The sequence below is a fragment of the Tyto alba genome, unplaced genomic scaffold (genome assembly GCF_018691265.1).
Source record: "Tyto alba isolate M040663 unplaced genomic scaffold, T.alba_DEE_v4.0 Super-Scaffold_100000100052, whole genome shotgun sequence".
Lineage (NCBI taxonomy): Eukaryota > Metazoa > Chordata > Aves > Strigiformes > Tytonidae > Tyto > Tyto alba.
The window spans coordinates 741,295-768,276 of record NW_024881264.1 but is presented as its reverse complement, the minus strand read 5'-3'; the positions used below and the strand labels follow the sequence as shown (position 1 = coordinate 768,276).

General features: G+C 46.2%; 1 protein-coding gene across 4 annotated transcripts; it reads right to left on the bottom strand.

Annotated features, from left to right (window-relative positions):
• Positions 1 to 10,905: 10,905 nt before the first annotated feature.
• On the bottom strand, positions 10,906 to 21,989 carry LOC122152405 (secretogranin-1-like). 4 transcript variants are annotated; one of them, XM_042801934.1, is made up of 6 exons: positions 21,597 to 21,615; positions 17,280 to 17,323; positions 16,094 to 16,171; positions 15,888 to 15,981; positions 12,461 to 14,199; positions 10,906 to 11,323 (listed from the first exon to the last, which is right to left on the bottom strand). In XM_042801934.1, the coding sequence occupies exons 2-6, from the start codon at positions 17,280 to 17,282 to the stop codon at positions 11,240 to 11,242; spliced, it is 1,998 nt and encodes a 665-aa protein (XP_042657868.1). In that variant the 5' UTR covers positions 17,283 to 17,323; positions 21,597 to 21,615; the 3' UTR covers positions 10,906 to 11,239. The 4 variants fall into 4 exon arrangements, with proteins under 4 accessions (XP_042657868.1, XP_042657862.1, XP_042657871.1 ...); XM_042801928.1 differs by lacking the exons at positions 16,094 to 16,171; positions 21,597 to 21,615 and adding an exon at positions 21,887 to 21,989; XM_042801937.1 differs by lacking the exon at positions 16,094 to 16,171 and having other exon boundaries at positions 21,597 to 21,620.
• Between the last annotated feature and the right edge of the window lie 4,993 nt (positions 21,990 to 26,982).

Here is a 26,982-nt window from a genome sequence, read left to right as displayed (position 1 = left end):
AAACAAAAGAAAAAGAAGAAGGGTTAGACGAAACCCTTCTAACCCCCCCCTTACATTTCCCCTCCTGCTCCCACAGCCCCTCCAGAGGTCCCCAGAGCGCCCACTCCCCCACCGGAGTCGGAACAAGAGTCTCCCCTCCTCCTAGACGTGTAACTAGAAGCCAAAAAGGGGCAGCTCAGATGTACCCCCTAAGGGAAATACCCATGGGGGGACCTCAACCCGTGATCGGATATATTTCCGTACCCCTAAACTCGGCTGACCTACGAGATTTTAAAAGAACCGAGATCGGAAACTTAATTGAGGACCCACTCGGAGTGGCAGAAAGATTAAATCAATTTTTTGGACCAAACCTTTATACTTGGATGAGATGCAATCTCTCCTTGGTCATTATTTACTACCGAGGAAAGAGATATGATTAGACGAGCAGGAATGAGACTGTGGGATGCTCAACATGCCCAGGGACCTCAAGCGGATATTAAATGGCCACTCCAAAGACCTAATAGAGATAATCAGGATCCGGTGCATAGAACTCATATGCAGGACCTGAGAACTATAGTAATTCAGGGAATTAGAGAAGCAGTACCCTGTGGCCAGAATATTAATAAAGCATTTAATGAAATGCAAAAGAAAGATGAGAGCCCTACTGAGTGGCTGGAACGACTGAGGAAAGCCCTTCAGCTGTATTCTGGGGTAAATCCAGACGACCCTTTAGGGCAAGCACTCCTCAAAACTCAGTTTGTGGCAAAATCATGGGAAGATATCAGAAAGAAGATTGAAAAGTTAGAAGACTGGCAGAATAGAGGGTTGGATGAATTATTGAGAGAAGCTCAGAAAGTCTATGTAAGGTGAGAGAAAGAGAGCAGCAAGCGACAAGTAAAAATGATGGTAGCAGCGGTCAGAGAGGATCGTAAAGGACGAACTGGTAAACACAGATCTGCTGGAACGAAACAAGGGAACGTAGTAGTAAAGAAGGAACAGAGATGTTGTTTTTACTGTGGAAAGAAGGGACATATAAAGAAGAATTGCAGAGAAAGGATCAGGGATGAGGAAATATTGAAAACGGAATAGGAGAGCCAGGGGCTCTATATCTTAGGGGACCGGAGTCATCATGAGCCCTTGATAAAATTAAAAATAGGTCCCCATAAACAAGAGTTCACCTTTTTAGTAGACACTGGGGCTGAAAAATCGACTATTAAACAAATACCTGAGGGATGTAAAATTTCCCCGGAAAAAGTACAAGTAATTGGGGCAAAAGGAGAACCATTTAAAGTAAACAAAATCAAAAATGTGGTATTCGAAACTGAAAATAAATTTGGAATGGGTGAACTCTTGCTCGTCCCTGAAGCAGAATTTAATCTGCTAGGACGAGATTTAATTGTTGAATTACAATTAGAAATTAAAGTGAAAAATCAAGAGCTAACAGTGTCTACTTATCCTTTGACCGTGGATGAGCAAAAACAAATTAACCCCGATGTCTGGTACTCTCCGGACACAATTAGTAGACTGGAAATCCCACCGATTAAAATCCAAGTTTCTGAACCCCACATACCTGTGAGGGTAAAGCAATATCCCATTTCCCTAGACGGACGGAGAGGATTAAAACCAGAAATTGATCGATTATTAGCACAAGGAATCTTAGAGCCTTGTATGTCACCCTTTAACACCCCCATTCTGCCTGTAAAGAAACCAAATGGGAAATACCGGCTCGTACATGATTTAAGGGAAATCGTTTAAGGGAGCACGGGGCGGCTAGGGTTAATCCCTTGCGGGGAAGTCCCAGCGGCAGGAATTCAAGGGGGGATGGGATTTGTGGATGTGCCGCTCACTAATGTAGAAGTGAGAGCGTATAAGAATGAATTTAGGAGGTTATTAGAGGACCCTGTGGGGCTGTCAGAGAAGACTGATCAATTTTTGGGACCCAGTGTATATATATACATGGGAGGAGATGCAGTCGATTACGGGAATTTTTTTCTCTCCTGAAGAAAGACAGATGATCAGAACGGTTGGAATGTGGATATGGGAGAGAGAAAATCAGCAGGGGATACCCGGGGAAAGGAAACTCCCTGTAACCCCTCTGCAGTGGAATCAGAATGAACAAGAGCGGAGGAGAGATATGAGTGACTCTAGGTCATTATAATAAGAGTCTGGAGGAACTCCTGAGAGAAGCACAGAAAGTAGATATTAGGAAGGATGAAGAAGAGGCTAAAACTAAAGCTAAAACTATGATAACTGCACAAGAAGCTGTTAGAAACAAACACAAGGAATCTCAGACGGGAAATCACAAATTTGAAACAGGCAAGGGAATGAAAGGGAAGGCGGAACCAAGAGGCACCACTGGCTAGGGAAATCACAAGGGAATGTTTTCATTGTGGGAAGGGGGGGCATTATAAACAAGAATGCCCCCAGAGAATACGGGACCTGTTGGTGTTTGAAGTAACCCAACAGGATGAGGGTGGTAATCACTAGGGGTGTCAGGGACTCTACCTCCTGGGGGATATACCAACAGAAGAGCCCTTGATAAATTTGAAATTAAGACCCCAGGAGGAAGATTATGTAAAAGATACAACTTGGGCTGTAGGGGCTAAAGGTGAAGGGGTTTTTGGTCCCAGTTATAAAGAATGTGTTAATACAAGGGGAAGATCAATATGCTGTTAATGATTTGTTGTTAATGCCAGGGGTAGGATGTAATTTGCTAGGTAGAGATTTACAAGTGCAATTAGGAATAGGTGTGGTGCTGGGTGAAGGAAAACTAGTGGTTAAATTACTAGAATTATGGGAGGAGAATCGGGGAGGATATTTAGGAACCAGAGCATAACTGTTTGGATTTTATAAATTATCAAACGAAAATAAGAGAAGATCTGTTAAATAAACCTTTGCCCTATAGAGAAAAACTATTTATTGATGGGTCCTCTCGATGCCTAGAAGGAAAAATATTGGGTTATGTAATTATCGAGAGGCAGAAGATGGAAGTGTTTGAAAAGGGGAAATTACCTGCTGGGTGGTCAGCACAAGTCTGTGAACTCTATGCCCTAAAACAGACATTGGTATATTTGAGAGATAAGGAAGGGACAGTGTACACAGACTCAAAGTATGCATTTGGAGTGGTCCACACATTTGGAAAAATATGGGAAGAAAGAGGGCTTATAAATACAAAAGGGAAGGAGCTAGTACACGAGCGGCTGATCAGAGAAGTTTTAGAAGCCCTGAAGCTCCCCACAGAAATTGCAATTGTGCATGTGAAAGGACATCAGAGGGGAGCATCAATGGAAATAAGGGGGAATAATTTAGCAGATTAAGTAGCCAGAGAAGCAGCTACAGAATCATCATTGGTAGTTTTATTGGTAATAATACCAGGGGATTATGAGAATTTAGCCCCAAATTTCACAGAACAAGAAAAGGATATACTTAAAAATAAGGGGGGAAAAGATTCAGAAGGAAAATGGACTTTAGCAGATGGAAGGCAGATGTTAAACAAAACAAGATCATGAGAAATTCAGATCATGAGAAATTCTGTCATTAATACATTAGAAAATACATTGGGGAACACAATCACTTTGTGATCATTTCCTTAGACAATATGGGTGTATAGGAATATATATGGTGGCTAAACAACTAGTTGATCGATGTTTGATTTGTTAAAAAGTGAACAAAAAGGTAATGAGATAAAAAAAAAAGGGTGGCTGGGGAATAGGAGCTAGCCATACAAAGCCTCCAGGTAGACTTAACAGAGCTACCTCAAATACAAGGGTGAAAGTATTTGTTGGTATTAGTGGCTCACTTAACTCATTGGGTGGAAGCAATCCCCCACACCAAGGGCAATGGCAAGCATGGTATCCAAGGTGTTACTGGAAAACATTATCCCCAGATATGGATTAATAGAAAGAATAGACTTGGGCGGAGGAACACATTTAATTTTAAAAATTATATACAACAGCTATCTGAAGCCTTAGGGATCGAATGGGCATGGCACACCCCATGGCATCCTCGGAGTTCTGGAAGAGGAGAAAGAATGAATCAAACTTCAAAACAAACCTTGACTAAGTTAATGATTGAGACTCAGATGTCTTGGATTAAATGCCTGCCATTGGCCTTATTAAGGATCAATACTCAGCCACGAACAGACCTGGGTATTTCTCCCTATGAAATGATGCTTGGATTACCATGTATGAGTAATGACAGGGATATTGTCATCCCTGAAGTAGGAGATCAATATGTAAGAAAGTATGTAATAAGAATTGGTAACACTTTAATGAAATTAAGAAAGAAAGGACTTCTGCCTCAAATACCACTATTGGCTTTTAATATCCACAATGTAAAACCAGGTGATTGGGTATTGATAAAAGTGTGGAAAGATTAATCATTAACTCCCGAGTGGGAAGGTGCATTTCGGGTGCTGCTGACCACCGAGACAGCGATCCGAACAAAAGAAAAGGGGTGGACTCTTGCCTCCTGAGGAAAAGGACCGGTGGAAAAGCCTCAGGAGTGGACTGTGGTACCATCAACTGACCAACTACAAGTCACCCTCAAAGGACTAAGTAAATTCATCAGGAGGGGATTGAATGACTCTTAACCAGTGGTTTGACTGGGTTTTTAACTGGGCTCAGAGGTAACACTGTGAAAATTTACTTATTCATTTACTTACTTGCTGTATAAGGAAACAAAAACAAAAAAACAAACAAACAAACAAAAAAACTGTCAGGGAAAAGCTGGAGTTTACCAAGCATTAACTGACAGACATGTTACAGAGTGGCTTTTGGTAACAGATTATGAGCATTTTGGAGTCAATTAGGCATTGCTAGAAAATCAACCTAATTGGGTAATACCTTGTCTCGAGTGTATGTATGGATGTCATGAAGCGTGGGTTTTGTGTGAATGTGAAATGTGTTACCGGATGTGGTATTTCTTGCAGATGGAGAAAATTGTCTTATAACTGTATAGGGAAGGGGCATGAACTGTAACCTTGATTTACGGGGAAAAAGAGGTTAGTCCCCAGAATTTGTGATGTCCCTGAGAGTTGATGGGAGGACACTATCGGAAAGTGCCAAAATTTTGCTTTGCTTAGAAACAAAGGAAGTGGCTACAAAGGAGCTGCACTTGAATTGACTAACTCTTAACACACGGATTTGTTAAACAGTAGAGGGCAAGACCGGGTTAACCTCTGTGCTCGCCACCAAGAAGACCTTTTTCTCAGCTGTGGGCTGCAACCCCATAGGCATGAGAGGTGGGAGTATATGTTATACCGGACCTCTGCTAATCATCCTGGTATGGTTTGCTTTAATAGTGGCAAATTTGTGCAGCAAGTGCTTTACTGTTATGTCCAACATGAGAGTGGCTTTGCTTTCCCAAAGACAGAAGGGTGGATGGAGATATTTTAGTAGGAAGAAGAGAATCCAAGTAAAAGATGTGACAGAAGTAAAACAGCCAGTACCAAAACCGCCGAAAAGACCTATAACAGAATTTTCAACATGGTTAACCAAAGGAGATGGTGGTTTACATAAGCAGATACAACTACATGGGTACTTGAAAGAGGAACATTTACAAGGGCAAAAGATATGTAGTAAAAAAGGCAAACAAAGTGAGGGCTACCAACATCGAGGCTGCACAATAAATTGCTGCCCATGCATAAGCACGCTCCATTGTTTTCGCGGTATCGGAGGTACAAGAGTGAGAGCGGGAGTGGCGAACCTGCCTGGTCTGTAGGGATCAGGAGTCAGGGTCCACATACACAGCAGGAAGATGGATTTCCACGCCCCCAGTCCAAAGCGCATGTGTTGTTGGAGGGTCTCGAAAGTTCGGCTATACCCGGATGGCAAAAACAACTGCCAGGCCCGCCCAGATCTAGGCAGCACAGGCATTCTGGGTGGAAGAGAAACTTCCGCTCATTGCGCACTTGGACCTTCCTCGGTCAAGCCGCTAGCCTGGGGCTGGACTATCCCACTAATCTTACTGATCCCGCTGGATTGCAATCTTGGGAAGATGGGAGTAGGGGACGATCCCGTGTGCGCCGCCCTGCTGTTGGGATTTTTCATTATATTGGTGGTGACTGTCGTTGCCATCGCGGTATGCGAGGGAATGTCTCGTGGCTGGTGTCGGAGATCACCTCCTCCCCCCAATCCTCCAAGATCACGAAGACAACTAAGACGCCCTCGAAACCTTGATGAGGTGATGGAAACAGACTTATAGTTCAAAGAAGAAAATGTTATTGATCAGAGGAGTTACCGCGCGGCGCGTGACTGTTGTTCTTGGACTCTTTCTGTCTTTCTATCTACGCTACCGCCCCGTGAGTAAGGGTAACAAGACATCGAAGGACAACATCCAAAGGACAGTGCTGATATCTTTGGTTCTTACTTTTTCTCTTTCTGATTGTGTCGCGTGGGACTTTGCTGGATTGTTATACAGTTAATTATTTCAGGTTCTTGTTTGCTAATAAATTGTTGATTATTGTTTACAGAGTGTCTGATAGTACGGTTGACTGTGCAGTTCGGCACACAGCTCGAATTTGCTTAACGCCAGAATAAGAAAAACCCTTGGAAGCAAAAATCCCCCTGAAAACGCACTGACTTCAGAAAGAAGAGGAAGCATCATTCTGATTGCTTGTTGCCAGAAGTGGATATGACGAAGGCATCTTTTTAAAGGTCGAGCCCAAATCAAGACATCTAACTTAGCTTCCCGTTCTCTCAGAGCAGCATCAGGGTGAAACATCCTACGTGGTGATCTGCTCCTTATTTGGACACCGAACCCAGCCACGTTTAGTAACGTGAGGAAGTGGAATGAACTGCAAAAATGCTACACTTTTCTTTCCAGAAGAACAATAGAGAATACTAATACCAGAACTTTACAGCATGACCCATGTTTTCCTGAAATCCAGAAGAGAAAGTGCATGTTCATAAATTAAAATACCAAATATTTAAACAGAATGTCTCTATTAGTATTGTCTGTCATTTTCCTGAGACTTGTTACATGTTTTTATTTTAAGATACGACTATTTTGAAAACTGCTACATGTATATATATTTATTCTACTATTTCTCTTTCATGATGTGTAGCTTTTTTATTTTTTTAAATTTTGCATTTGCCATTTCGATTAAACTGCAGGATGTTTTTCCTAATGAGATTTATTCTTCTTACTTTTCCCTCTTTTGGAAATAAAAAGTTCTAGCAGGGGCTTTAGGAGGAGAACACCCTTGCTGGCTGCACCCCGTGGAACCCACCGTGGGGAGCTTTAGGCCCAGATGGGAGCCCGTAGAGCCAGCAGGACTTGGCTTCTGTTCTTGAACTTGCTCATCAGGGGGAATCTGGAGCTTTGGGATCAAGTAATCAGACTTCATAAAGCTGTAAAATTCTGTATACTGATAAGAGTAATGCTCTTTTAGGAAACCATTAGCTCAGAACAAAACGGGGGCTCTATTTTGTTGAAAGAAGCAGCAGAAGATTTGAACATTTCTTTTAGTGAACAGATACACTATACCTTCAGGTTTTTGTCTACCTCTGTTCCAGTTTTTTCTAAACTTCCCATGTTGGGGTTGGGTGGGGTTTTTTTTTCTATTTTTATGGAAAGCTTTTCTTTTCTTCTCCTCGTTATATGAAAAACTCCTAAATGGAGAGATTGTAGGTTTCACAGTCTCTATTCCCCCAGTTAAGTGGATCTGAAAAATATGCTTTGCCCTCCTTGCCTTTCCATACAGGGTAAGTGTTGCAAATCACACATATAGGGAATAGAAAGGCCATGTGTGGTTTATACAAAGTTACTATTTTTTCTTATAATTCTGGGTTTCTCAGCTTCTTTCAAGAACTCACAGGGAAAAGGTGCGAAGGGAAGATGGGGTTTCCATTACTATATGCCTGCACCTGGATACTGAAGGTAAACTAGGATAAACTGGGACTTTGAAAGCAGCCAACACCCAGTACGTGATGAAATTCTGAGATAGCCTGGCTTAGAGCAATGGGTAGGAAGCTAGTGCAAGGCAAGAAAATTACAAAAATCGGTGTAAACCACGAGATCAATACTGAAAAACTGCCTTTTGCCTCGGTTTTCTTACCTGGAAAGCAGGCATAGGTGCGGCTCTGCCACTGCCATGGAGCTGGGAGGTACACGGCTCTCGTGCACTGCAAAGGTGTAAAAATTTACACAGTAAAAGTTTGGTTAAACAACCAACGTATGTATTGAATCCTGCTTTTTATTATATTTAATGTGCTAAAAGTAGTAACCTGAAAAAAAAATCTGGTTTATTTGTATACTAAAAAAAAACAGCTGTGAGAAATAAACAGTATCAGAACACCTGAAAAACTACTTTAGATCAAAGCCAAACTGGCTTCATTTCAGCAGCATTAATGCTCTCGGCGCTGAATCCTCTCCCCCCGTTTTGAAATGTGCCGTAACGCTTGCACCAATGGGAGATAGGAAGAAACCAACAAAAAATTCATGGAAAATATTTACAATTATTGATGTTTCAATTTAGTCTCCACAAAGCGTAGCTCAGGAGCCTGGTCATCACCGGAGCCTCAAGGCAGAAGGGCCAAGGGCTTTTATCTCTGCAAATATAAAACACGACAACTTGGTATTGTGTAATTTTGGTCAACGCTGTGGAGAAAAGGAACTTGGCTCGGGTGGGCGGTGTGAGGAGCCAGCCCCCGGCACGCAGGCGCCCGACCGGCGCTGCGCCACCGTCTCTGCTGTGGTTCCAGGCACCAGAGCCCAACTCTGGCTGCCTTCACATCGTTTCTGGCAACAAAAAAAATTAAAAAAAAAATGCGTGCGCTCCGTGTCTCCTGAAGTTCTCATCCAAGCTTGAGCTCTCTGCCCAAGGAGGGGGATGGAGGAGGTGCCAAGTGCTTCTCGCCCCTCAGAGGAGCTTCAGCCCTTCCTCCGGCAGCGCCCGATCTCTCAACTGCTGGAGCCTCCACGGCCGAAACCGCCTGCGGCCGTCCGGCAGGGCCGGGGCCAGCGGAGACATGGCAGCGCCCGAGGAGACTCCGTACCTCGCTTCGGTCACAGAGAGAACATCCACCTGCCTTCACTCCGTAAGCAGGATAAAAATAGCAGAGAAGAAGAAAGAACTAGTTGCCAAGCTTTCCGTTCCTGTCTTTTAGTAAAGTCTTTTAGCTTTACTAAAAAGATTTTACCATTGCGCTGGGGTGCACGAGTCAGAAGCAAGACAAGGCTTTTTCAGAAGCCAAAACCCCAATTTCTGCTTCATTTGATTGCTTGGAACAAGGTTACGCATCGTCACATACCAATAGTCGGTGTAAGCCGTACCACCTAGCTTCAATGCCAGAAGCATGCAATTTGCCTTTAACTAATGCAAATTAATGTAAATTGTAGTGGAGGGCTGATTTAAAAAAAAAAAAAAAAATTCTTGGAACAGACGTAATGCAAATGTGTAGCTAAAAATGGCAGAGGCAGGAGCAGTCAAAACAGCAGCTCGGCGCTCGGTGCTCGTGGCGTCAGCCCCGCAGAGCCGCGCGCAGGAGGGCGGCAGCCGAAAGGGCTGTCACAAAGCTCTGGGAAGCTGCTGAATGCTATTTGATTTTTTAAAGTCTTTCAGGGGACAGGGTTTTAAGCAAAGCATTGCTGATTCGTGACTGTGTGTTTGCATAAGTGTAGCTTTAAAAAACAACAACAAAAATATATATACTATTACTTGATTTGCATTTTTGAGCAATTTAGGAAGTTTCCTGTGCTGCAACTAAAGCTTTTTGCTTCTAGGTATTTACAGACTCACAGATGGGCTTTCCCTCACGCAGGCTGGGGGAAGAACGTACTGTGCTGCAATACTTCTTGTATGGCATTGTAAATTTTAAAAGGGAGAGTCTCAGAATTTGAAGGCAGCAAAGTATTTCTGCAGCTGGGACACTCTCACTTTCCTCACTGTTGCTGGAGAAGCCTGGCGAAACCATGGTCCTACTGAAGTAAAAATTCTGTCAACTTCTTTGAGCCAGGATTCGACCTTCGCGTACCTGAACTGAACAAGATGAAACATTTGAGAGGTTCTCCCGACAGCCCGAGCCCCAGACGTGCTCACACAGTGCGGGGATCAGTAGCGCACCGAATATTTTACTGCCTTAACTGGAGAGTACGTCTGTGGATTAAATGGGTTCGGCTGAGATGACAGATGCTGCACATTTACTGGTAACGTGCTTCAGCTGAATTTTGTACAGCGCCTCTTTGCGTGGTGTTGACACGAGTAACCGAAGACACTGTCACAGCAGTAAAACAGTCTGTAAAAACCACGTTTGGCTCAGTTCAGTTCAACTGAACCCCAGATACCGGCAGTAGTTGAAACCAATGACAGGAGCATTCCTTTCACTGCTTCGTAGTGTGGTAAAATTACCCAGGGGCTCCTCCCACACACCGCTGACGTAGGGCATCGTACGGTTTGTGACCCGGAGCCCGTCCTGCCCCGCGCCCGCCGAGAAACTCCTCGTGCAAGGTGAGCAGCACGCCGGTGCGGCGCAGGCTCCGCAGCGGCGCTCACCACCGCCTGCCCGCCTGCAGTAAGCACAAAACACCTTAGCAAGGAACGGCCGCTCGGCGATTAAATTCAATGGGACTGAGACTTACTCAGACTAAATTAATTGGCAAAACCAATCCACCGCGTAACGCACTGCTTCTGAAGCGCCGCGTGGTTTCCAAATGAAGCGTCCATTCGGTGTTGCAAGCTCTTTGCTTCTTTAAGGACTCGTTTCCAGAACTAAATCATTCACAGGGTGTTTCTGGGTTACCGGAGCAAACTAACTGGCATTCCTTCTTACCAGCCAGGCTCCTGCTAACTGCCAAATCAAAGGCACAGATAGGCTCCTCGTAACTTAAAAAATACCGATGAACCGCAGGTGAACATTTTGTCCACAGTCCATCCACCTGATACAGCTTACTTGGCAATAAGCCAGTCACTCAGATAAGCAAGGAGAAAGTTTGGTCCAAGATCAACGGTTTTTATTATTTCAAACTCAGGCAAATGTATTTCTGAAGAACACAAACACAATTATTTTCACAAGCATATTAAAAATATCTGCCTTGCGTGAAAGGTTATAATACCAAAATTCATGCTATTCAGATCCCAATAGCATAACAGCAAATTAAAGACATCTTCAGCTGTCTAGATCACTACACTATAGTGGACAGTAAGTAGAATTTCCTGTTTTTCGGGCAAACAACAATCCAGTGGCAGTGAATTTACCACAAAATACAGGCATTGGGAGTACGGCTACACCTAGCTTTGAAACGCCAAAGCAGATCAACTTCAGCCTCTCCTGTTGTCATTAAACTTCTCAGCTATTTTCTGCAACTCCAAATCCATAGCAGCCAGGTTTTCCAGTTCTTTTTCCTGCGAAAACATAAAGAGCATTTTACACATCAAATAAGGTTGGCAAATGTTTTGTTCCATGAAAATGAGAGGCAAAGACCGCTCCTGAGGCAGAGGTCTCCTGCTACTGACTGGTCCCTGGGCGGATTGCTGGGGGCAGGAGCACACACTTTGGAGATTTGTACAATTTCCTGCTTTCAACCCAATTAGGGCTGGGGAAAGTAAATGCTGCGAGCGGGCCCTAATTACAGTTTGGTCTTTTTTAGCTTCAAAGCACCGTTAGGTAGCAGTGACCTCCCGCTGCCGCGCGCGCAGTCACTTCTGCCCAAGGTGAAGGAGACCCTGAGAGGCTACAACCCTACGATCACAGCGGTCCTGGCTCACAACACACAGCGAGCAGTGTGCAGCGAGAACACCACCTCCACCTTAGCAGATGCTGGAGGAGGGGGGAAAAAAAGTTATGCAGCCAATTCTTGTTTATTATGATGACTTCCTAACGGCGTTTAACCTCTCTATAAATTAGCATTAAGCCTCCGCTGCTCCCAGCCCAGCTCGGTGCAACAGCTACAGTGACATACGTAAGGAGCAACCAGCTGCCTCGTCCAGACTCCGTTTTCCCGGACACGGAAGCAGAACAGGATGTCCACCAAGAAAAGGATTCACGTAGGTGGAAACTACAAGCACGAATCAGGCTTACAAATGCAAGCCAGGTTCTACTCTACAGTTACGGCTGGTAACGGCCAGCTGAATTTCACTCAAATGTCCAACTTAATTTTCAACCGTACGTTTGAAACAACCTGACCGACCAAGTGGTGCTTGCTAATTGCCTCTCCACTCCTGCTGCGAGGCACGTCTTTGTGTTATTAGTCTGTAAGACCCTAGAGGGAGAGGTAGGGCCCAAAGAGGAAGAAAATCTCCTTTCTCTTCCCATCCTGCAGCAGACAGAAGCTAACGAGGACGCACGTTGTCTTTACTTTACAAGGTACCACTGAATTCATTCAAAGGAAGCAGATTTTTAAAAATGCTAAAGATCTGGCTCTCTGTGTGAATCTTGTGTTTTTCCACGCAGAGTTTACCGGCTGCCCTGGGACTGGATTTAGAAATGTAGGTGTAAAGTCAGCTTCCCCCAGCTTTTCAGAGAAACACCTGTACACATACCTCCTCTTCTGTCAGTGGCCTCTGGCTCAGGCTCCTTCTGTCATTCCTGATTATGTGACGTTTTTTCATGTCTTCTCCAGAATTGTACAACTCTGGGAATTCGGCCGATTTCTTCCTGTAATTCAGGAGTTGTGCGAGCTGATCCATCTTGTTGTATTGCCTCTTCATATCGTATCTGTTCATTTTGCCAACATTCCTCTTCTCGGTGTGTCCACGGTTCAGAACACTTAGGATTTGCTTTTTCTCCCACCAGTCGTAGTCATCATATTCAGGGAAAAGGCTCTTCTCATTCAGGGTAGGCCTGCCTTCCTCCTTGCCCTCCGGAACCTGCCCTCCTGTGCTCTCCCTCTTCTCAACGTGCCGGCTTTTCCACCACAGCAGTGGGTAGAAAGGGCTGTAGGATGCCGTGGTTCTCTTCTCATTCTCTGCAGCAAGATGGCTTCCGTACTCTTCCCTCTCTGCATATCTTCCCTCCTCCATATTTTCATCTTCCATCTGATCACTGCTCTGAGGCTTCGTTTCCGCCTCCTCCTCCTCCTCCTCCTCGCTGTTGCCAGGGTAGCGCTGCTGCTCTGCACTGTCCTCAGTGCTGTCGTGCCTTCTGGCCTGCCCTTTGCGCTCTCGAGCGTGCGCTTTCTGTGACCCTTCATTGTCACTGTCCCACGAGTGGTATCTCCCTCCAGCACGATGCTGCTTCTCCTTGCTGCCACCGCTGGGATACCTGTCCAGCTCTTCCTCACTTCCACCTCCAAGATACGTCCTTCCCTCAGAATGGCGTCTCCTCTCATCACGCCATTTCTCGTTACTTTCCTCGCTGTGGCGATGCCTCCTGTTTTCTTCTTCACTGCCCTCCTCGCTCTGCTGCCACCTGCCCCTGTACTCCTCGCTTCCCTGGTCTGTGTGCCTCTTGTCCTCCGCCTCTTCAGACCCATGCCCCTCATCGTAACCGCTCCTCTCACGCTGCTGCTCAGACCCTTCGAGATGTTTCTGACGGTGGCTCCTTTCGTCCCAGAGATGGGCCTCCTCCCTGTTTGACTCCTCAGTCAGCTCCTCTTCCTCACCACCACGGCCCCTCTTCTCTTCGGAGGAGTCACCCATCCTGTGCTTCCCATGAGAACGTTTGGGTTTGTAGGGTTGCTCTTCCTCTTCTGTTTCTTCACCCTCCTCAGATTCTTCACGCTCTCGCTGGTGGGAGAAGTCACGTTCCTTAGACTCGCGGTGGTATTTTTCACGTCTTTCTTCCTCTGCCTCTCCCTCTTCACCCTCACGAATCCTTTTGTAAGGGCTCTGTATTCCCTCCTCTGAGTGCCAGTGGCCCGTGGGGTGCTGATCATTCCCATCAGGGGATTCCTCTGTGCTCGTGCCCCCAGAGTGGGACTTCTTGTTGAGAGCAGCATGCTCCACCTCTTCATCGTGACGCTTGCTCTCTTTGCTTTCTTCTTCACTGTGGTAGCTCTTCTCCTCTCTTCCAATTTCCTGATACTGTTTCTTTTCTTCTGTATGAAGTCTCTCTTCTTGAATAGCTGTGTGGTGTCCATCCTCCTCTTCCTTGCTTCTTCCTTCCCCCTGAGTAAGTTTCTCCTCATCACTTCCTCTCATGTACTTTTTAGATTTCTCTTCTGCCTGACTCTGTTCTTTCTCCGCACTCCCAGTATGATGTTTTTCGATCTCTGCTGGCTCTTTCAAATGCCTCACTTCAAGTTGTTTGCTTTCACTTCTCTGTCTGTCATTTCTACCACCTACAATAACAAAAGCAGCATAATGAAATAATCCAACTCTCCACTGAAGTGTTATTTCAGTTTAAATAGACACCCGGCTTCCCCAGAGTAGCAAGAAGATCTGGACAGGATTAATTTTAAAATCAGTCATTTTCTAATATTTTTTAAGCTTGCCTGGAAAAGCACTAACTAATTTTAATTTAATTAGGCATTTTAAAAGTTACACTGAAACTTCCGGAATAATTTTTCCTCTTTGTCTTTCTTCTTTGTGACCACATTGTTAGCATTCAATTAAATTAACTCTCATTCCCATTAAAAATCAATGGGATCTGGAGTTGTGTTCGGTTCTTTCAATGTCGGCTTTACCCATCATATATGCTTATTCATAAAAGAAGAAAACCATTTATTTCAAGCTATTTGAAAATATCTAGGGCTCTTACTGAATTTTGAATGCTCTAAACTGACTGAAAAAAAAAGAGAAAGAAATCTGTTACTTTACAATAGTTATGTTTAATCAAATCATGCTCCTTCTGCTATTTCCAAAATGTTAAATGCAAGTCTGACTGACCACATCAGTAACAGTATATTTCTGTGAAGATATTTCTGCTTCACTTTTGTCTGAGTAACACCAGAAATAGATCACAAATCATAAAAGTTTTCAGACAATAGCTGCACAGATTTAAAAATAGCTCATTATTTCTGAAAAGCTTCTTATTGTCTGATATTCTTGGAGGAGATCTGTCTAATGGCAAAAATACGGTCCTTAACGTCCCCTTCCAGTGTTCTTTCATTTTTCAAAACGTGGCAAATATTGTTAGTTTCAGAAAAAAAAACTCGTGTGTCACGAACAAAGCATGAAGAGTGATGGCATTCGGCATCTCCTATAAATTCGGGGCTGAGTTAGGTACAAATACATGTATTCCCAAAGACCCAAACCCACCCCCATCTGATGACCGTACCAGGGCCATGCGTTATTCCCTCCATAAACAAGCAGGAGACAGACGGGTTTCATTGCCTCTTGCTGGCAGGTAAGTTCAAGAGCCTTTTTATTGTTCTGTAATCAAATAAACATCCCGGGGCGGAAGAAAGATGGGCGTTCTGCAGTTTGGCACAGCGTCAAGCCGAACCACGCTTCCCTACAGCCAGTCATCAAGCCAGCCAGCAGGCGTGCGCCCCGACGTCGAGGCAGCTGAGCACCGCGCTGTGGGAATGAGCTCAGCTCCAAGGGGAGCGTTCAGCACGCGTAGCCAGACCTCTGGAATCGGGACCGCAAACTCAAATCACTTCTGGGCTGGCTTCCCTCTCCTGAGCTGGGCAGGGATTCAGCTGCCACCAAGCACGGGAGCCTTGCCGATTTCAGCGGCAGTTATCCGAAGCCAGTTCCTGCCCTCCGGGGCGCATTCAGCATGTGGGCCAAACCTGCTCGCATTTCCTGACCTCTCAGGCTACCTAAAGACTTTGTCTACTTCTCGCAGGCTCGCTGGGTGGGTTAAGTGGAAGAGCCACGTATGTCAGCCGAGAATCCCTGACAGTTACCAGGGCAGGCTGTTTGCTCTTCGAGCAAGACAGATGAAACAGAAGGAAGTCAGAATTCTGAAATTCGGAGGCACCGGTTTCGCACGGACTGAAAAAACAGTTCACCAGCTGGAATGCAAATGAGAACCCATCTACCAAAACCCTTTCACAAGTTCAGATAATGCTGTACTTACTCTTCTTCAGGATTTCTTTGCATTCGGGATTAATTGGTGGTGCATTCGGCTTAGATAGTGCATTGGACAGAACTTCCACTATGCACCGTGTTACCTAGAAGAAAAAAAATAGGAGAAAAAATGCTCATGGCAAAAATGGAAATCCTACTTCTGATCCAGTTAGTGAAGAAAGCTAGTTTAGAATCAATATTCAGGCTAATATTTACAAGTTTTGAGTAATCCCCAGTTCCACCACAACTTTCTGTGCATTTGGGCAACAAGTGCTTTGGTCCTCGCTCCCATACCTGTAAGAAGAGGACAGTCATTAGCTCTTTTTATCTCCCCTTTGTTTGCATAGGTAACAGTCTCCTTTTGTACATTTTAAAATATTAAATGCCCTATTCAGTACAAAGGAGAGTCAAACGTGTGGTAACAGCACCCTACAGAAAAAACAACCAGCACAACACACGTTCAAAAGATGAGGATCATCCTGTAGGATCTGTCTAAATGAGGATGCTACAAAGGTGTTACCAGAAGTATTGCCTGGTTTGCCAATAAACCAAACCTGCCTTTATATCCTCTGCTAAACAACATGCTCCACATTTTTTCATGCGTGTGTGCTGTAGGCTCTGCCTCTTTTAGCACTTCACATTCAACTGGATCGTCTTCTGGAAGCAGAGGAAATGGATTGATTTGGGAAAGTCACGCAACCTCCTCTAATCCTAAGTGCTACCAAAGTAGCTCTTCTGTACAAATTCATGCAGAATGATGGTCAAGAGTTGAAGTTGTTGGTTGTGAGCAAGCACTCAGATCATCAGGAGTACAATCTGGGAGGCCGGATGGGAGGAGACAATAAAACAACAAAGTATAGCTGCTTGTCTATTGACTGTTTTTTAGTTACTACTAGGTGTTTACTAATCGAAATGATCACACTCTCAACCAGTGGAGAGGACCTGCTGTCAGGTTACAGGTGCTGAGAGCAGCTAATGGCATTTATTTAATCAAACAAGGTAAAGAATCTCTTTCCAAAGCAGGAGATGGGAGGACTGCACTAGAAAGTCCATTACAATAGATTGTAGATATTTAATCTTTCTTCAAAGTGGTCATCTCACTTTTTACAGTCCAATAACATGCACTATCAAATAATATTTCAGATAATTTTTCGGGCAGCTGTACAATGTAGAGTTTCAAAAGTACCACACAAGAAGCCAGTTTTGATTTTCATCAAATGCACCAAAATGCACGCAGGTATCTTCTGACAGCTAAAGGGACTCTCGAGTTCCACATCACCGATGATCTCTTAAGAGTTTACCCTTAAGAAAAACAAAGTGTTACCCTGACAGTTTAAAGACAAAATATGGAAAGCATGAGACTGATATTTTCTGAAATTTGCTTTGACATACAGCTACTCACCATTTCTTCAAGATGGTCTTTTTCTGATGGAAGTGCGCTGACACCTGGAAGAAAAACAAGTTATTACAGACTTATTAATCCTAGCAACGAGCATCACTGACAGGAGTCCTCAATCAAATTGGTCTGGTGAGATTACTCGAGTTTTGGGTTGGCAGTAAAGCGGACACGTTTTGCATTACATCTTTTCTTATTCAGGTTGGAAAAGCAAGGTAAAGTTGCAGCCTAGCGTGAGAGAAGAGGCATGTTAACATTTCTCGCACAAGAAGAATATACACCAAAAAGTAGGAAGCAACGCTTAAATTCCAAGATCGGAGCTTTACTGCAAGTCAGGTCTTCATGCAGTTGTACCTGTTTGGTGGTGAGAGAAGACAAGAAACAAGCAGAGCTTGTTTGCACCCAAAGAACCTTTTGGCTTCTGAAAGGGGCTCTGGGCTCCCCCCTCCCCCAACTCCCCAGTAGAAGACCATTCTTCATGGCTTTTAAGCAACTACTGTCTCAACCCTACTGGAGAAATCCTGTCTTGCCTGGATAGGAGGCAGCTCCTGGAGGGAAAGACAAAACCAGAAGGGACAGGAAAACTTCCATTCACCGAGTGGTCCATTATCACCCCAAGAAATAAGCAAAAAAAAAAAGCAAATCCCAGTGGAAAACACTACTCCGGAACAAAGCGGCACAACCTGTCTCTCTCTGTGTCCTGAGGACACGTTGGGTAATTAACACCTCCTTGCACCAGTTCTGCTGTACCTGGTCCAAGGTAAACGAGTCCTGTGTCCAGCTCTGTGGCCCCCAACATCGGAAGGACACGGACCTGCTCGAGTGGGGTTGGAGGAGGCCACGAAGATGCTGGGGGGGCTGGAGCAGCTCCCCTGGGAGGCCGGGCTGAGAGAGTTGGGGGGGTTCAGCCTGGAGAAGAGAAGGCTCCGGGTGGACCTGAGAGTGGCCTCCCAGGGCTTAAAAGGGGGACAGGAGAGGTGGGGGGGGACTCTGGATCAGGGGGTGGGGATGGGACGAGGGATAATGGCTTTAAACTGAAAGATGGTAAATTTAGATGAGATCTAAGGCAGAAATTCTCCCCTGTGCCGGAGGTGAGGCGCTGGCCCAGGGTGCCCAGAGCAGCTGTGGGTGCCCCCTCCCTGGAAGGGTTCAAGGCCAGGTTGGACGGGGCTGGGAGCACCCTGGGCTGGGGGAAGGGGGCCCTGCCCGGGGCAGGGGGGCTGGAACTGGATGAGCTTTAAGGTCCCTTCCAACCCAAACCATTCTGTGATTCGCTTTGGGAAATAAGCTGTTGTAAATGAAACCTCCATGCTGCTTTACTTCACCATCACTGCTGCAGTATGTCTCCAGCTGGTTAATGAGCTTGGCTGCTGCGCGTTATTAATAAACCATGGCAATTCTCATCCACCTTGAGATTTGCAGAAGTGAAGTTAAGCAAGGCTGCCCGCCACACCCAAGTACACAGAAGCAAGACTTACCGCATGGTACGAAATCACAGTACACAGATGTACAGCTCTGAAGTTCTTACACAAGTCGGGATAATCTTAAATACACCTATCACCCTCTCTGCAATACTGCTTGGTTGGGACAGTGAGAGACCTTCTGTAGCAGATGAACACAAAGCAGATGATGGAGATGAAAGGGGTCGGTTTGCCTTATAGTGTCAGGAAAACTAACACTGCCCCAAGGAAGTTTCCTGCAGAGCAGACAGGAGCATGTCACCTTGCACTACTGAAAGCAGCAAAACCTTGCTTCTTTTCTGAGTGCGCAGGGGAAGCTGACATCTCCTGGAGCACTGACTCTGTGTGTAATAACTGAACACAGTACAATAATAACTCTCTTGGTATTTCTACTGTCCTTTATTTTTGCTCCCCCAAACACGTGTAGGAATGTGCTCCTCCAGCCCCCGCCTCTTCTCTGCGTATACAACTGCGAGCAGAGAAGGGAACCCACATGAGGATAGCACAGAAGGGATTCCCCTAAAATAGCACTACAGCCCTACCCCATCACTTCCCCAGAACGCCAGGTGGTGTGCGGAGGAGATGGTGCTATACAGAGCCAACCCTCTCCCCCATCTTTTGCGTTCAATGCTGACTGAGCCAGGCTTTAGGTTACTTTATTTACTAACCTAATATGCAAGTAACTACCACACCGCACAGAGCTGACGCCGCTGCAGCCTAACCTGCCTGCATCCTCCATCTGAGCACAGAGGGTAAGGACAGATGTACACATGGGGACAGAGGCTGGCAGCAAAGTCCCTTCTACTAAAAAAAATGTGTTATCCACTAAAAGGACACTTTCCCAACCCCACGGCGGGGGGGGGGGGGTGGGGGGTGGAGATGCTGCTCTTACGGCAAGAGCTGCTCACAGTCACCACCTACATGTAAGCAGAGGGGATGACCCACTTCATTGCCTCTTCTTGACAAGGCTCCTCTGGTCCTCCAGCCCATGAGAAATGATGACACGCACAAGGGCAAACATCTGATTTTATTCTTTTAGTGATGCTGCCACGACAGATCTCCTGTGAGTTACACCCAGCTGATAAAGCACAGAACAGACACATTTCAGAGCATCTTTTGATATTAGAGATGCCAACTTTGGGCCACCTCTTGAGCACTATGTCAGGGCTGCAGGAATATAAAGTCAGGTTGTACTCACTGCCTTGGCCCCTCTCATTCTAAAGCTTCTGTCTTTCCAAACTGATTTACAGATAGATTAATGACCATTAAGCAAGTGCTTGGTTAATGATGAAAGCTGACATGCACAAAAAAGGAAGCATTAGGCTATCATAACAATGTCAGATGAAGCAAATGGTATTAGACACCTGTCATATTAACCTGCCTGGAGAAACAAGTATCCAATCCATCACAGAGCCTGAAAAAAATATATTGAGGCAGCAGCTCTGCCAGAGCTCAGATAGGAAGCCCATGGGGAGGCAGCACGCCCCACGCTACACCGGTGCTGGCCACGCCAGCCCATGCCAGGTGGCAAGAGCCCCCTCGGGGCCACCTGCCAGCTGGGAACAGCTGGCCAACACCTCTGCCTTCCTCTCTACATGCGCGCAGGAGGGGTGAAGCCATCGCCCCAGCACTGCTGACACAGGCGGGTGGCAGGGCAACCACCCACCAGGCTGGTGGGGACACAGCAGACGGTACAACCGTGGGGTTTCGCAGCAGACACAAAGGCAGAGCGCACACTGAGATGGAAACCCTTCCCCTGCCCGTGCAGAAAAATCAGATCACAGACCCATGAAGCAAAGCAGAGGTCTGGGTTGGTTTCCCCTCCCCAAACCAAATCTGCCTAGGCAGTTACGATCAGTTTATTTGGTTTTGCTGAAGTGCTAAGAGCTGATGAAGATCACCAAAAAAAGGATGAGAAATGCAGGACAAATTCACGTGGCTTTTGCTTACATCTCCAAGACTGGGACGGATCCTTTGGTGGGTCCCTGATGAAACCCCCACATGGCTTTGTTTCATTAAAGCCGATGACTCAATGCAGTGCCATTGCTCATCAAAATGCCAGCAAAAACCCTCCCTAGGAAAGATCATGGAAACTGGCACACTGATTTGCAGAAGGAGCACTAGAGAGTTCTTGAAGTTAATGTTTCACTGATTTCCAGCCCCAAACTCCTTAGTTCATAGATTCTGGCTAACATTTGAAAGCAAAATAGCCAAAAAGGACATAAAGAAGTACCTTACCGATTTGATGGCGTGAACGGGAAAAAATATGTGGTAAAAAATCCCCACGATATCTGTGAAATAAGCCTGGTGAGCTTCTCTGGGCTGGGGTCTCTCCCCCCATCTTCCACCCTCCCCTGTGATTATTATAAAGGCACTTGAAGGTAGTCGACTTCATTATATGAGTTTCTGTACAAGTCCCAGAAGCGTTTCCGTGTGGAGACCTCTAACATACCTAAAGCCAAATATAGTCAACCCAGAATGACACCAATTCGTGCAAGAAATGATGTAGCACGCATAAAAAGCTGTAAAGGCAAGCGATCACCTCATCCTAGTGCGTTTAATCCTCATTTCACAGTGTGGTTTTAATATTTAACGCCGCATGCCAAAAAAAGATTTTCCGTTACGCTAAAGCCACAGACCTGCTACTTCACAACCACCTCCAAGTATGGAGAACCAGCTGGCAACAAGCTACCAGCACCGCTCGAATAAGATGACACCGAGGAGTCTGTGTGGAAAGAAACCGCTCTGGAGGAGAAAAATAAAATGAGCAGGAGGCGGGTGGCCCCGGCGCAGCGTGAGGGCTGAGGCCGGTACGGCTCCGGGCGGACCCCCCCGCGCCCTTTCCCCAAACCCCGGGCCTTACCTCACCTCCCCTCGCAGGGGCGACCGCGGGGTGACGCGGAGCGGGCTGGGCGTGACGTCACGCACCCGCTGATGGCGTCACCCCTCCGAGAGCGCGCGGGGGGGGGGCGGAAAGGAGGGGGCTCCCACCTCTTTTCAGAGGCAAAACCTCACCCCACTCCCCGCTAAACCGTCCCCCCCCGGGTGGTGGTGGGGGGGGGGTTCTACCCGCCTTTCCCTCACGGCGAGGGCGGGCTCCGCCGGACCCGCCGCTGACGGAGCCCGACGGTCCGCGCTCGCGCCCCCGCTCACCTGCCAGGGCGGCGGCGCCCAGGGGGCCGAGCAGCGCCAGCGGCCCCATGCTCGGCTCGGCTCGGCTCGGCTCGGCTCGGCTCGGCTCGGCTCGGCTCGGCTCGGCTCGCTCGGCTCGGCTCGGCTCGGCTCGCTCCGCTCGGCTCCGCTCCGCTCGGCTCCGCTCCGCTCGGCTCGGCTCGGCTCGCCGCTATTTAAAGGGGGGGAGCGGGGGCGGAGGAGACGGGCGGGGGGCCCCTCCGGGAGCCTGCGTCACTCCGAGCCCCCGGGGGCGGTGCCGCCACCGCCCCCCCCCCTCCCCTCCTCCCGCCTCGCCCTCACCCCCGGCAGCCGCGGGACCCCCATCCCGCCACCTCGCCCCCCTCTCCAACCCCTCGGCTCGCCAGCGTGGGGGGACATTTCTCCCCGGCTGGGAAAGCTGAACTCATTTCCCCTTCCTTTGCAACCACCGCATCTCTTCTTCCTCCTCCCCTCCCCGCTTAATATTCCTAATACCCCTTTACAGCCCCCGCTCCGCCGCCCCGCCATCCCTTCAGAAAAGGAGAAAAGCAGGGTCTCCCTGCCGCTTTCTCCAGCTCAGAGGATGAGGTATCATCCTCAGGTCTTTCCCACAGTCAAAGGATGCTGAGCCCCTACCTACAGGGAGGAGGTGCGGTAATCCATCCCTCTGGCACAGCTTTCACAAGAAATCACCGCTGCGTTTCCACATCCCTTCCCCGTTAAAGCCTTTACAGACTTTTCTTCACTGCGAGGTTGCTGCCCCTTCTACTCAAATAGGTTTGCCCCACACACGGCAAACCCAGAACCAGAGAACGAGTGAAAAGTGGTCCCTGTACTTAGGTTGTCTGGTGAGTGAATGTCACGCAGTGTTCCTCATATGTTTTACTGGGGAAATCACGGCTCCTCGCGTCCATCTCCACAGGCAAACCTCTTACTTACTGTGATGATGCTCTTAGGGAGCCAGAGCAAACCTACAGAGATCAAGCTTTACATAATTTTCTTAAACAGCCCCCCACTGTCCCAGTTAGTCCTTGATGGACTGGAAAGCACAAATGACAAGCTGAGCATTCCACAGAGCAAGTCTAAATGCTTCTCCCAGTTCCCATCAGAGCCAGGCAAAGACATCGTAAGACTAGGACTTGTTTTGCTTTTCCTTTAATTAACTCTTAGAGGGCCATCTCCAAATTATGTGTATTTTTCAGTTGTTCTTTTTTGTTTGTTTTCAGCACTAAGCAGGTGGCCCTCTAATTGCCAGTGTTGGTGGAGGACAATGGATCTACCCATCAAAATGGCAGTTATCTCTATTACCATTCTGTGTAGTGACTATTACGTTGTGTCTTAACAATGCCAGGCTGCTATAAACATAAAGCCTTTAAACATATAAAACAGGACACAAGGACACAACACTCCAGTAAAACTCACATGCAGCTCCATCTGTGCATAAAGGGAGCCAGGAACCTGAGCTCCATTCAAAGCTTGTTTCAGAGGACAGCCTCGAACTCCAGAAGGCAAAGCCAGATACCTTGTTCACCTTGCATTCAGATAAGTTTCTGAAAAATAAAAGAACCCATGGCCACCATGAAAAGCAAATTAACACTGCAGCATCTTCTCTGCTTCTTCAACCTCCCTCTCCTTCATGTCAGTCTCGTATCGCCTATACAAGCCCCATCTCCATGGGCAGATGCTTCTTTGGAAATCACCATCCTTGACTGTGGGAAGTGGAGAACCTGATTCAAAAGACTATTCAAAAGAACAATTTCACTGGCTCCAGGTGCTCCATGTCCTCCCTGTCTGTGTGAGGATTCAGCCTGGCCTCAACCTCCTCAGCTGGTCACGAGAAAGAACTTTAGGTGAAACATTTGCCTTTTAAGCATTCTCTGCTTCCCCAGGTGTACAAATAGCACTCCGGTTATCCTCGTGTAACTGCTTCACTCCAGCATTTGCTTGGCTATACTTATCTTGGACACGACTGCCAAAAGGGGCAACTGATACAGAAGTGCTGAATAAAAATAGCAGGCTATTTTAGTATCTATGAGGCATTTGTACTAAGTAGCTGTATCGCACAAGTCCTGTTGAGAGTCGGTATAACCACCACTACAGGAGCCCTCTTGCTGCAGAACAGACAGCTGAGATTAAGCAGTCCCACACTCCCGCCCCATGTGGCTTTTAATCCATCCTTTGCACTGCAGCAGCAATCACCGAGGCCTCAATGGCTGTTTCCTCTGTGCTGGTTGGTTTATTTATAGGATTTATAGGATTCACAGGATTTCTCTGAAACGCTCCCTCACCTTAGCACTGTGTGGGCTGATCCCAAAGAATCCAGAAGTTCTGTATTTGCCGTTGGTAAGAGAAGATGTTAAAGCACTGTCGGGGCATGTTTTGCCATCAGTTGTATCAGGGTCCACACGGGAGCACATGTTAATGTATTCAGAATTGATCAGAATCCGGGTTATGAAGATTTGCCAGTTTTACAGAACCATCACCCAAGAGGTCTGTGCCAGGAGCAAGGGCAGTACTGAATGGAGTACATACCTAACTCCATCTTCAGCACCCAAGCCTAGGATTTCAAAACATGATCCCACAGACTCTTCTGCCAGTGCTGGAAAACCAGACACAGAGAATCCAAGCACCTTGCCCACAGTTAAATTAAGTCAGCCTGTGTTTTCAAAGCAATGTTGCTTCACATGGACTTTTACAGCCAGGTATCAGCTGGCACAAGCTTCCTCTCAGATTAGGAAAGAGATGTGACTGCATTAAATCAGGATTACAGCAGGCAATGGCATATTTCACTCCATCGGTTGTGAGTGGCACACCCCAACCTCCCTTCTCAGATGTGTCAGAACTTCAATTGCAGTGATGTACACGCTTCATAATGTTGTGACAATCTATCGCTCTATGAATAAACAGTATTTATCCTGCTGGATTCTCTCAAATACAAACACTTAAAAAAAAAAAATGTTTGGCTCATGCTAGAAGCTAGAACTTCAAATGATGACAAGCGAGTTTACGTGTCTGAGCTCCTTCTAAGCCGAGAGGAGACTGCTTGGGGAATATAAGTATTGCTCTCCCCTAATTAGATGTGCTAGTGGGATTACCTTCATTCTTAGCTGCCAATTAGTTTTCATGGAATGAAAATCCTGCAGCCCGTTTCATGAACAAAGTCATCTCTTCCATTCAGAAGGTGCTAAGGGGATGGATCTGGAGAAAAACACCAATCAAATCTGAAAAGCCAGCACCTCAAGGGACACCGTCCTTCCAGCTTCACGAATGGCCGCAAAAATCCTTTCAGAGGTCTCATGCATAGGCAATGCTGGTTGCAGCATAACAGTAACAGAGTTGGACAAATGCTTAGGCTTTGCTGTCACTATATGTTACTGTATATATATTTACCCATAACTCACTAATACCAACTGTTACAGTGTCTTAGAGCTGGTGCAACATGTAGCTGAACAATGCCACAGGAATTTCATTCTTAGTAGCTCTACAGTGAGGCAGGATCTGGTGCCCAGCTCATCACTTTGTTTGTATGGTGATGGACTTCAGAGGAGCTAAAATCCATCAGGCATGTCCACTGGAGAGGGAACAGGCCAGTGCTCAGCTGGATCTTGTCTGTGCTGCTGGCAAAGCAGAAGGAAAAACTTTTAAGGGGTGCATATGCCCATATACACCCTAAAATCTTTGCACGCCTCCAACTTCTGTGAGGTGCAGCAGCCAGGACCACACTCAGACCTCCTCCTTCTTATTGAGCAAAGACTATTTATCCTGTACCAGACACCTGCAGTGATGCTGAAGAATAGAGCTTGCTTGTGGAGTTACAGGAGGATCTGACAAACAACAGGGACAGAGGTATCAGAAACAGTGTCTGCTTGAGCTGAATCCATGGGAAATTAAATGATACTGCTATTAGCTAAGCCAAAATGCTTCTAAGCACACCTTGCAGCAGCCCGTGCTTGGGCAGATTGGGCTGGTACAGTTTGTGACTTGTAATGGGTGGTCAGTCTGCATATTTCGGTTTAGCCTCTCTGTCATCCAAAACCCAATAGTGATAAAAAATGCACCCTCCCAGCAGAACTGAGTCCACAGGATGCAAATTGCCTGAATCCACCAAGATATAAAACCATTTAATTCTGTATTTACACAATAACCAGATTCCAATTTAAAACTAAAATGCACATATTTTGCCTCCACTGAAATATTTTCAGGTTGTTCTTCCCCTGAAAGTTGAACTGCCCGTGGCCTTAGTGCATGGTATCAATGAACTGGCCAGCAAACTGAGCTCCAGTTGAGAGACAGAGGAGCTGTGAAGAGACCCTGTGTGGTACAGATGTGTAATTTCTGCAGTGTGGGCAACTATCTTTTTTTACTTTCTATAGTTCTACAGTACCTCACACAGTGGGGTTTTGTTCATGCCATGTGCTCTTAGGCAGTACAGAAACTGCTAGAAACCAACTGATACTCTTTAGTCTCAAAGACTTTCTTCAAAGAAAATCTAAAGAATCTACAGGTTACTTCTATTTCAGAACCAAGAAAACCGTAAGAGTTCAGGCTGACTCTTCTTGAATTGCCTTTCTCGGTCTTCTTTAAAAAAAGATTTTGCTCACTTGTAACCCTCTTCCACGCAGGATCCTTCTAACTCCAGCTCTCCAGTGATACACATCTATACCACAGAAACAAGTTCAAATGTTATATGGCCAAACTGAAAAGAGTTCTAAAATATGCCTATATGACATGTCATAATTGTTAAGGGTTATTGAAAATATATGCACAGACTCTGCTATGGTCTTATGGAAAAAGCCCTATGCCAGCTGATACAAACCTTCAGGGCCTATGTAAAGATATCACCAGAATTTAAAAAAAAAAAAAAAAAAAAAGCAAAACCAAGCCAAACCCAAAACACAGGTAAGCGAGAGCGGGAAGACCAAGTCTAAACACAACCATTTCCTCCACATCCCAGGTTTTCCACAGGAACATCTTCACACATGTAAGAAACTATGAACTAAGGGTATTGTTTATTGAAATTTATGTTAAGCTCAATGTAAAGGTTAGGCGGCAAAAGACAGAAAAACTGCTTATGCAAATAGCTGCCAGACACCGCT

Bases quoted from the DNA above. Each gene is read 5' to 3' on its own strand.
- LOC122152405 (XM_042801925.1), bottom strand. From the start codon at position 21,128: ATGAAGTCGACTACCTTCAAGTGCCTTTATAATAATCACAGGGGAGGG. The intron at 15,982-17,279 runs GTGAGTAGCTGT...TTTTTCTTCTAG, and splicing joins AAGACCATCTTGAAGAAATG to GTAACACGGTGCATAGTGGA. The intron at 11,324-12,460 runs GTATGTGTACAG...ATGTTTTCGCAG, and splicing joins GGCCACTGACAGAAGAGGAG to GAAAAAGAACTGGAAAACCT.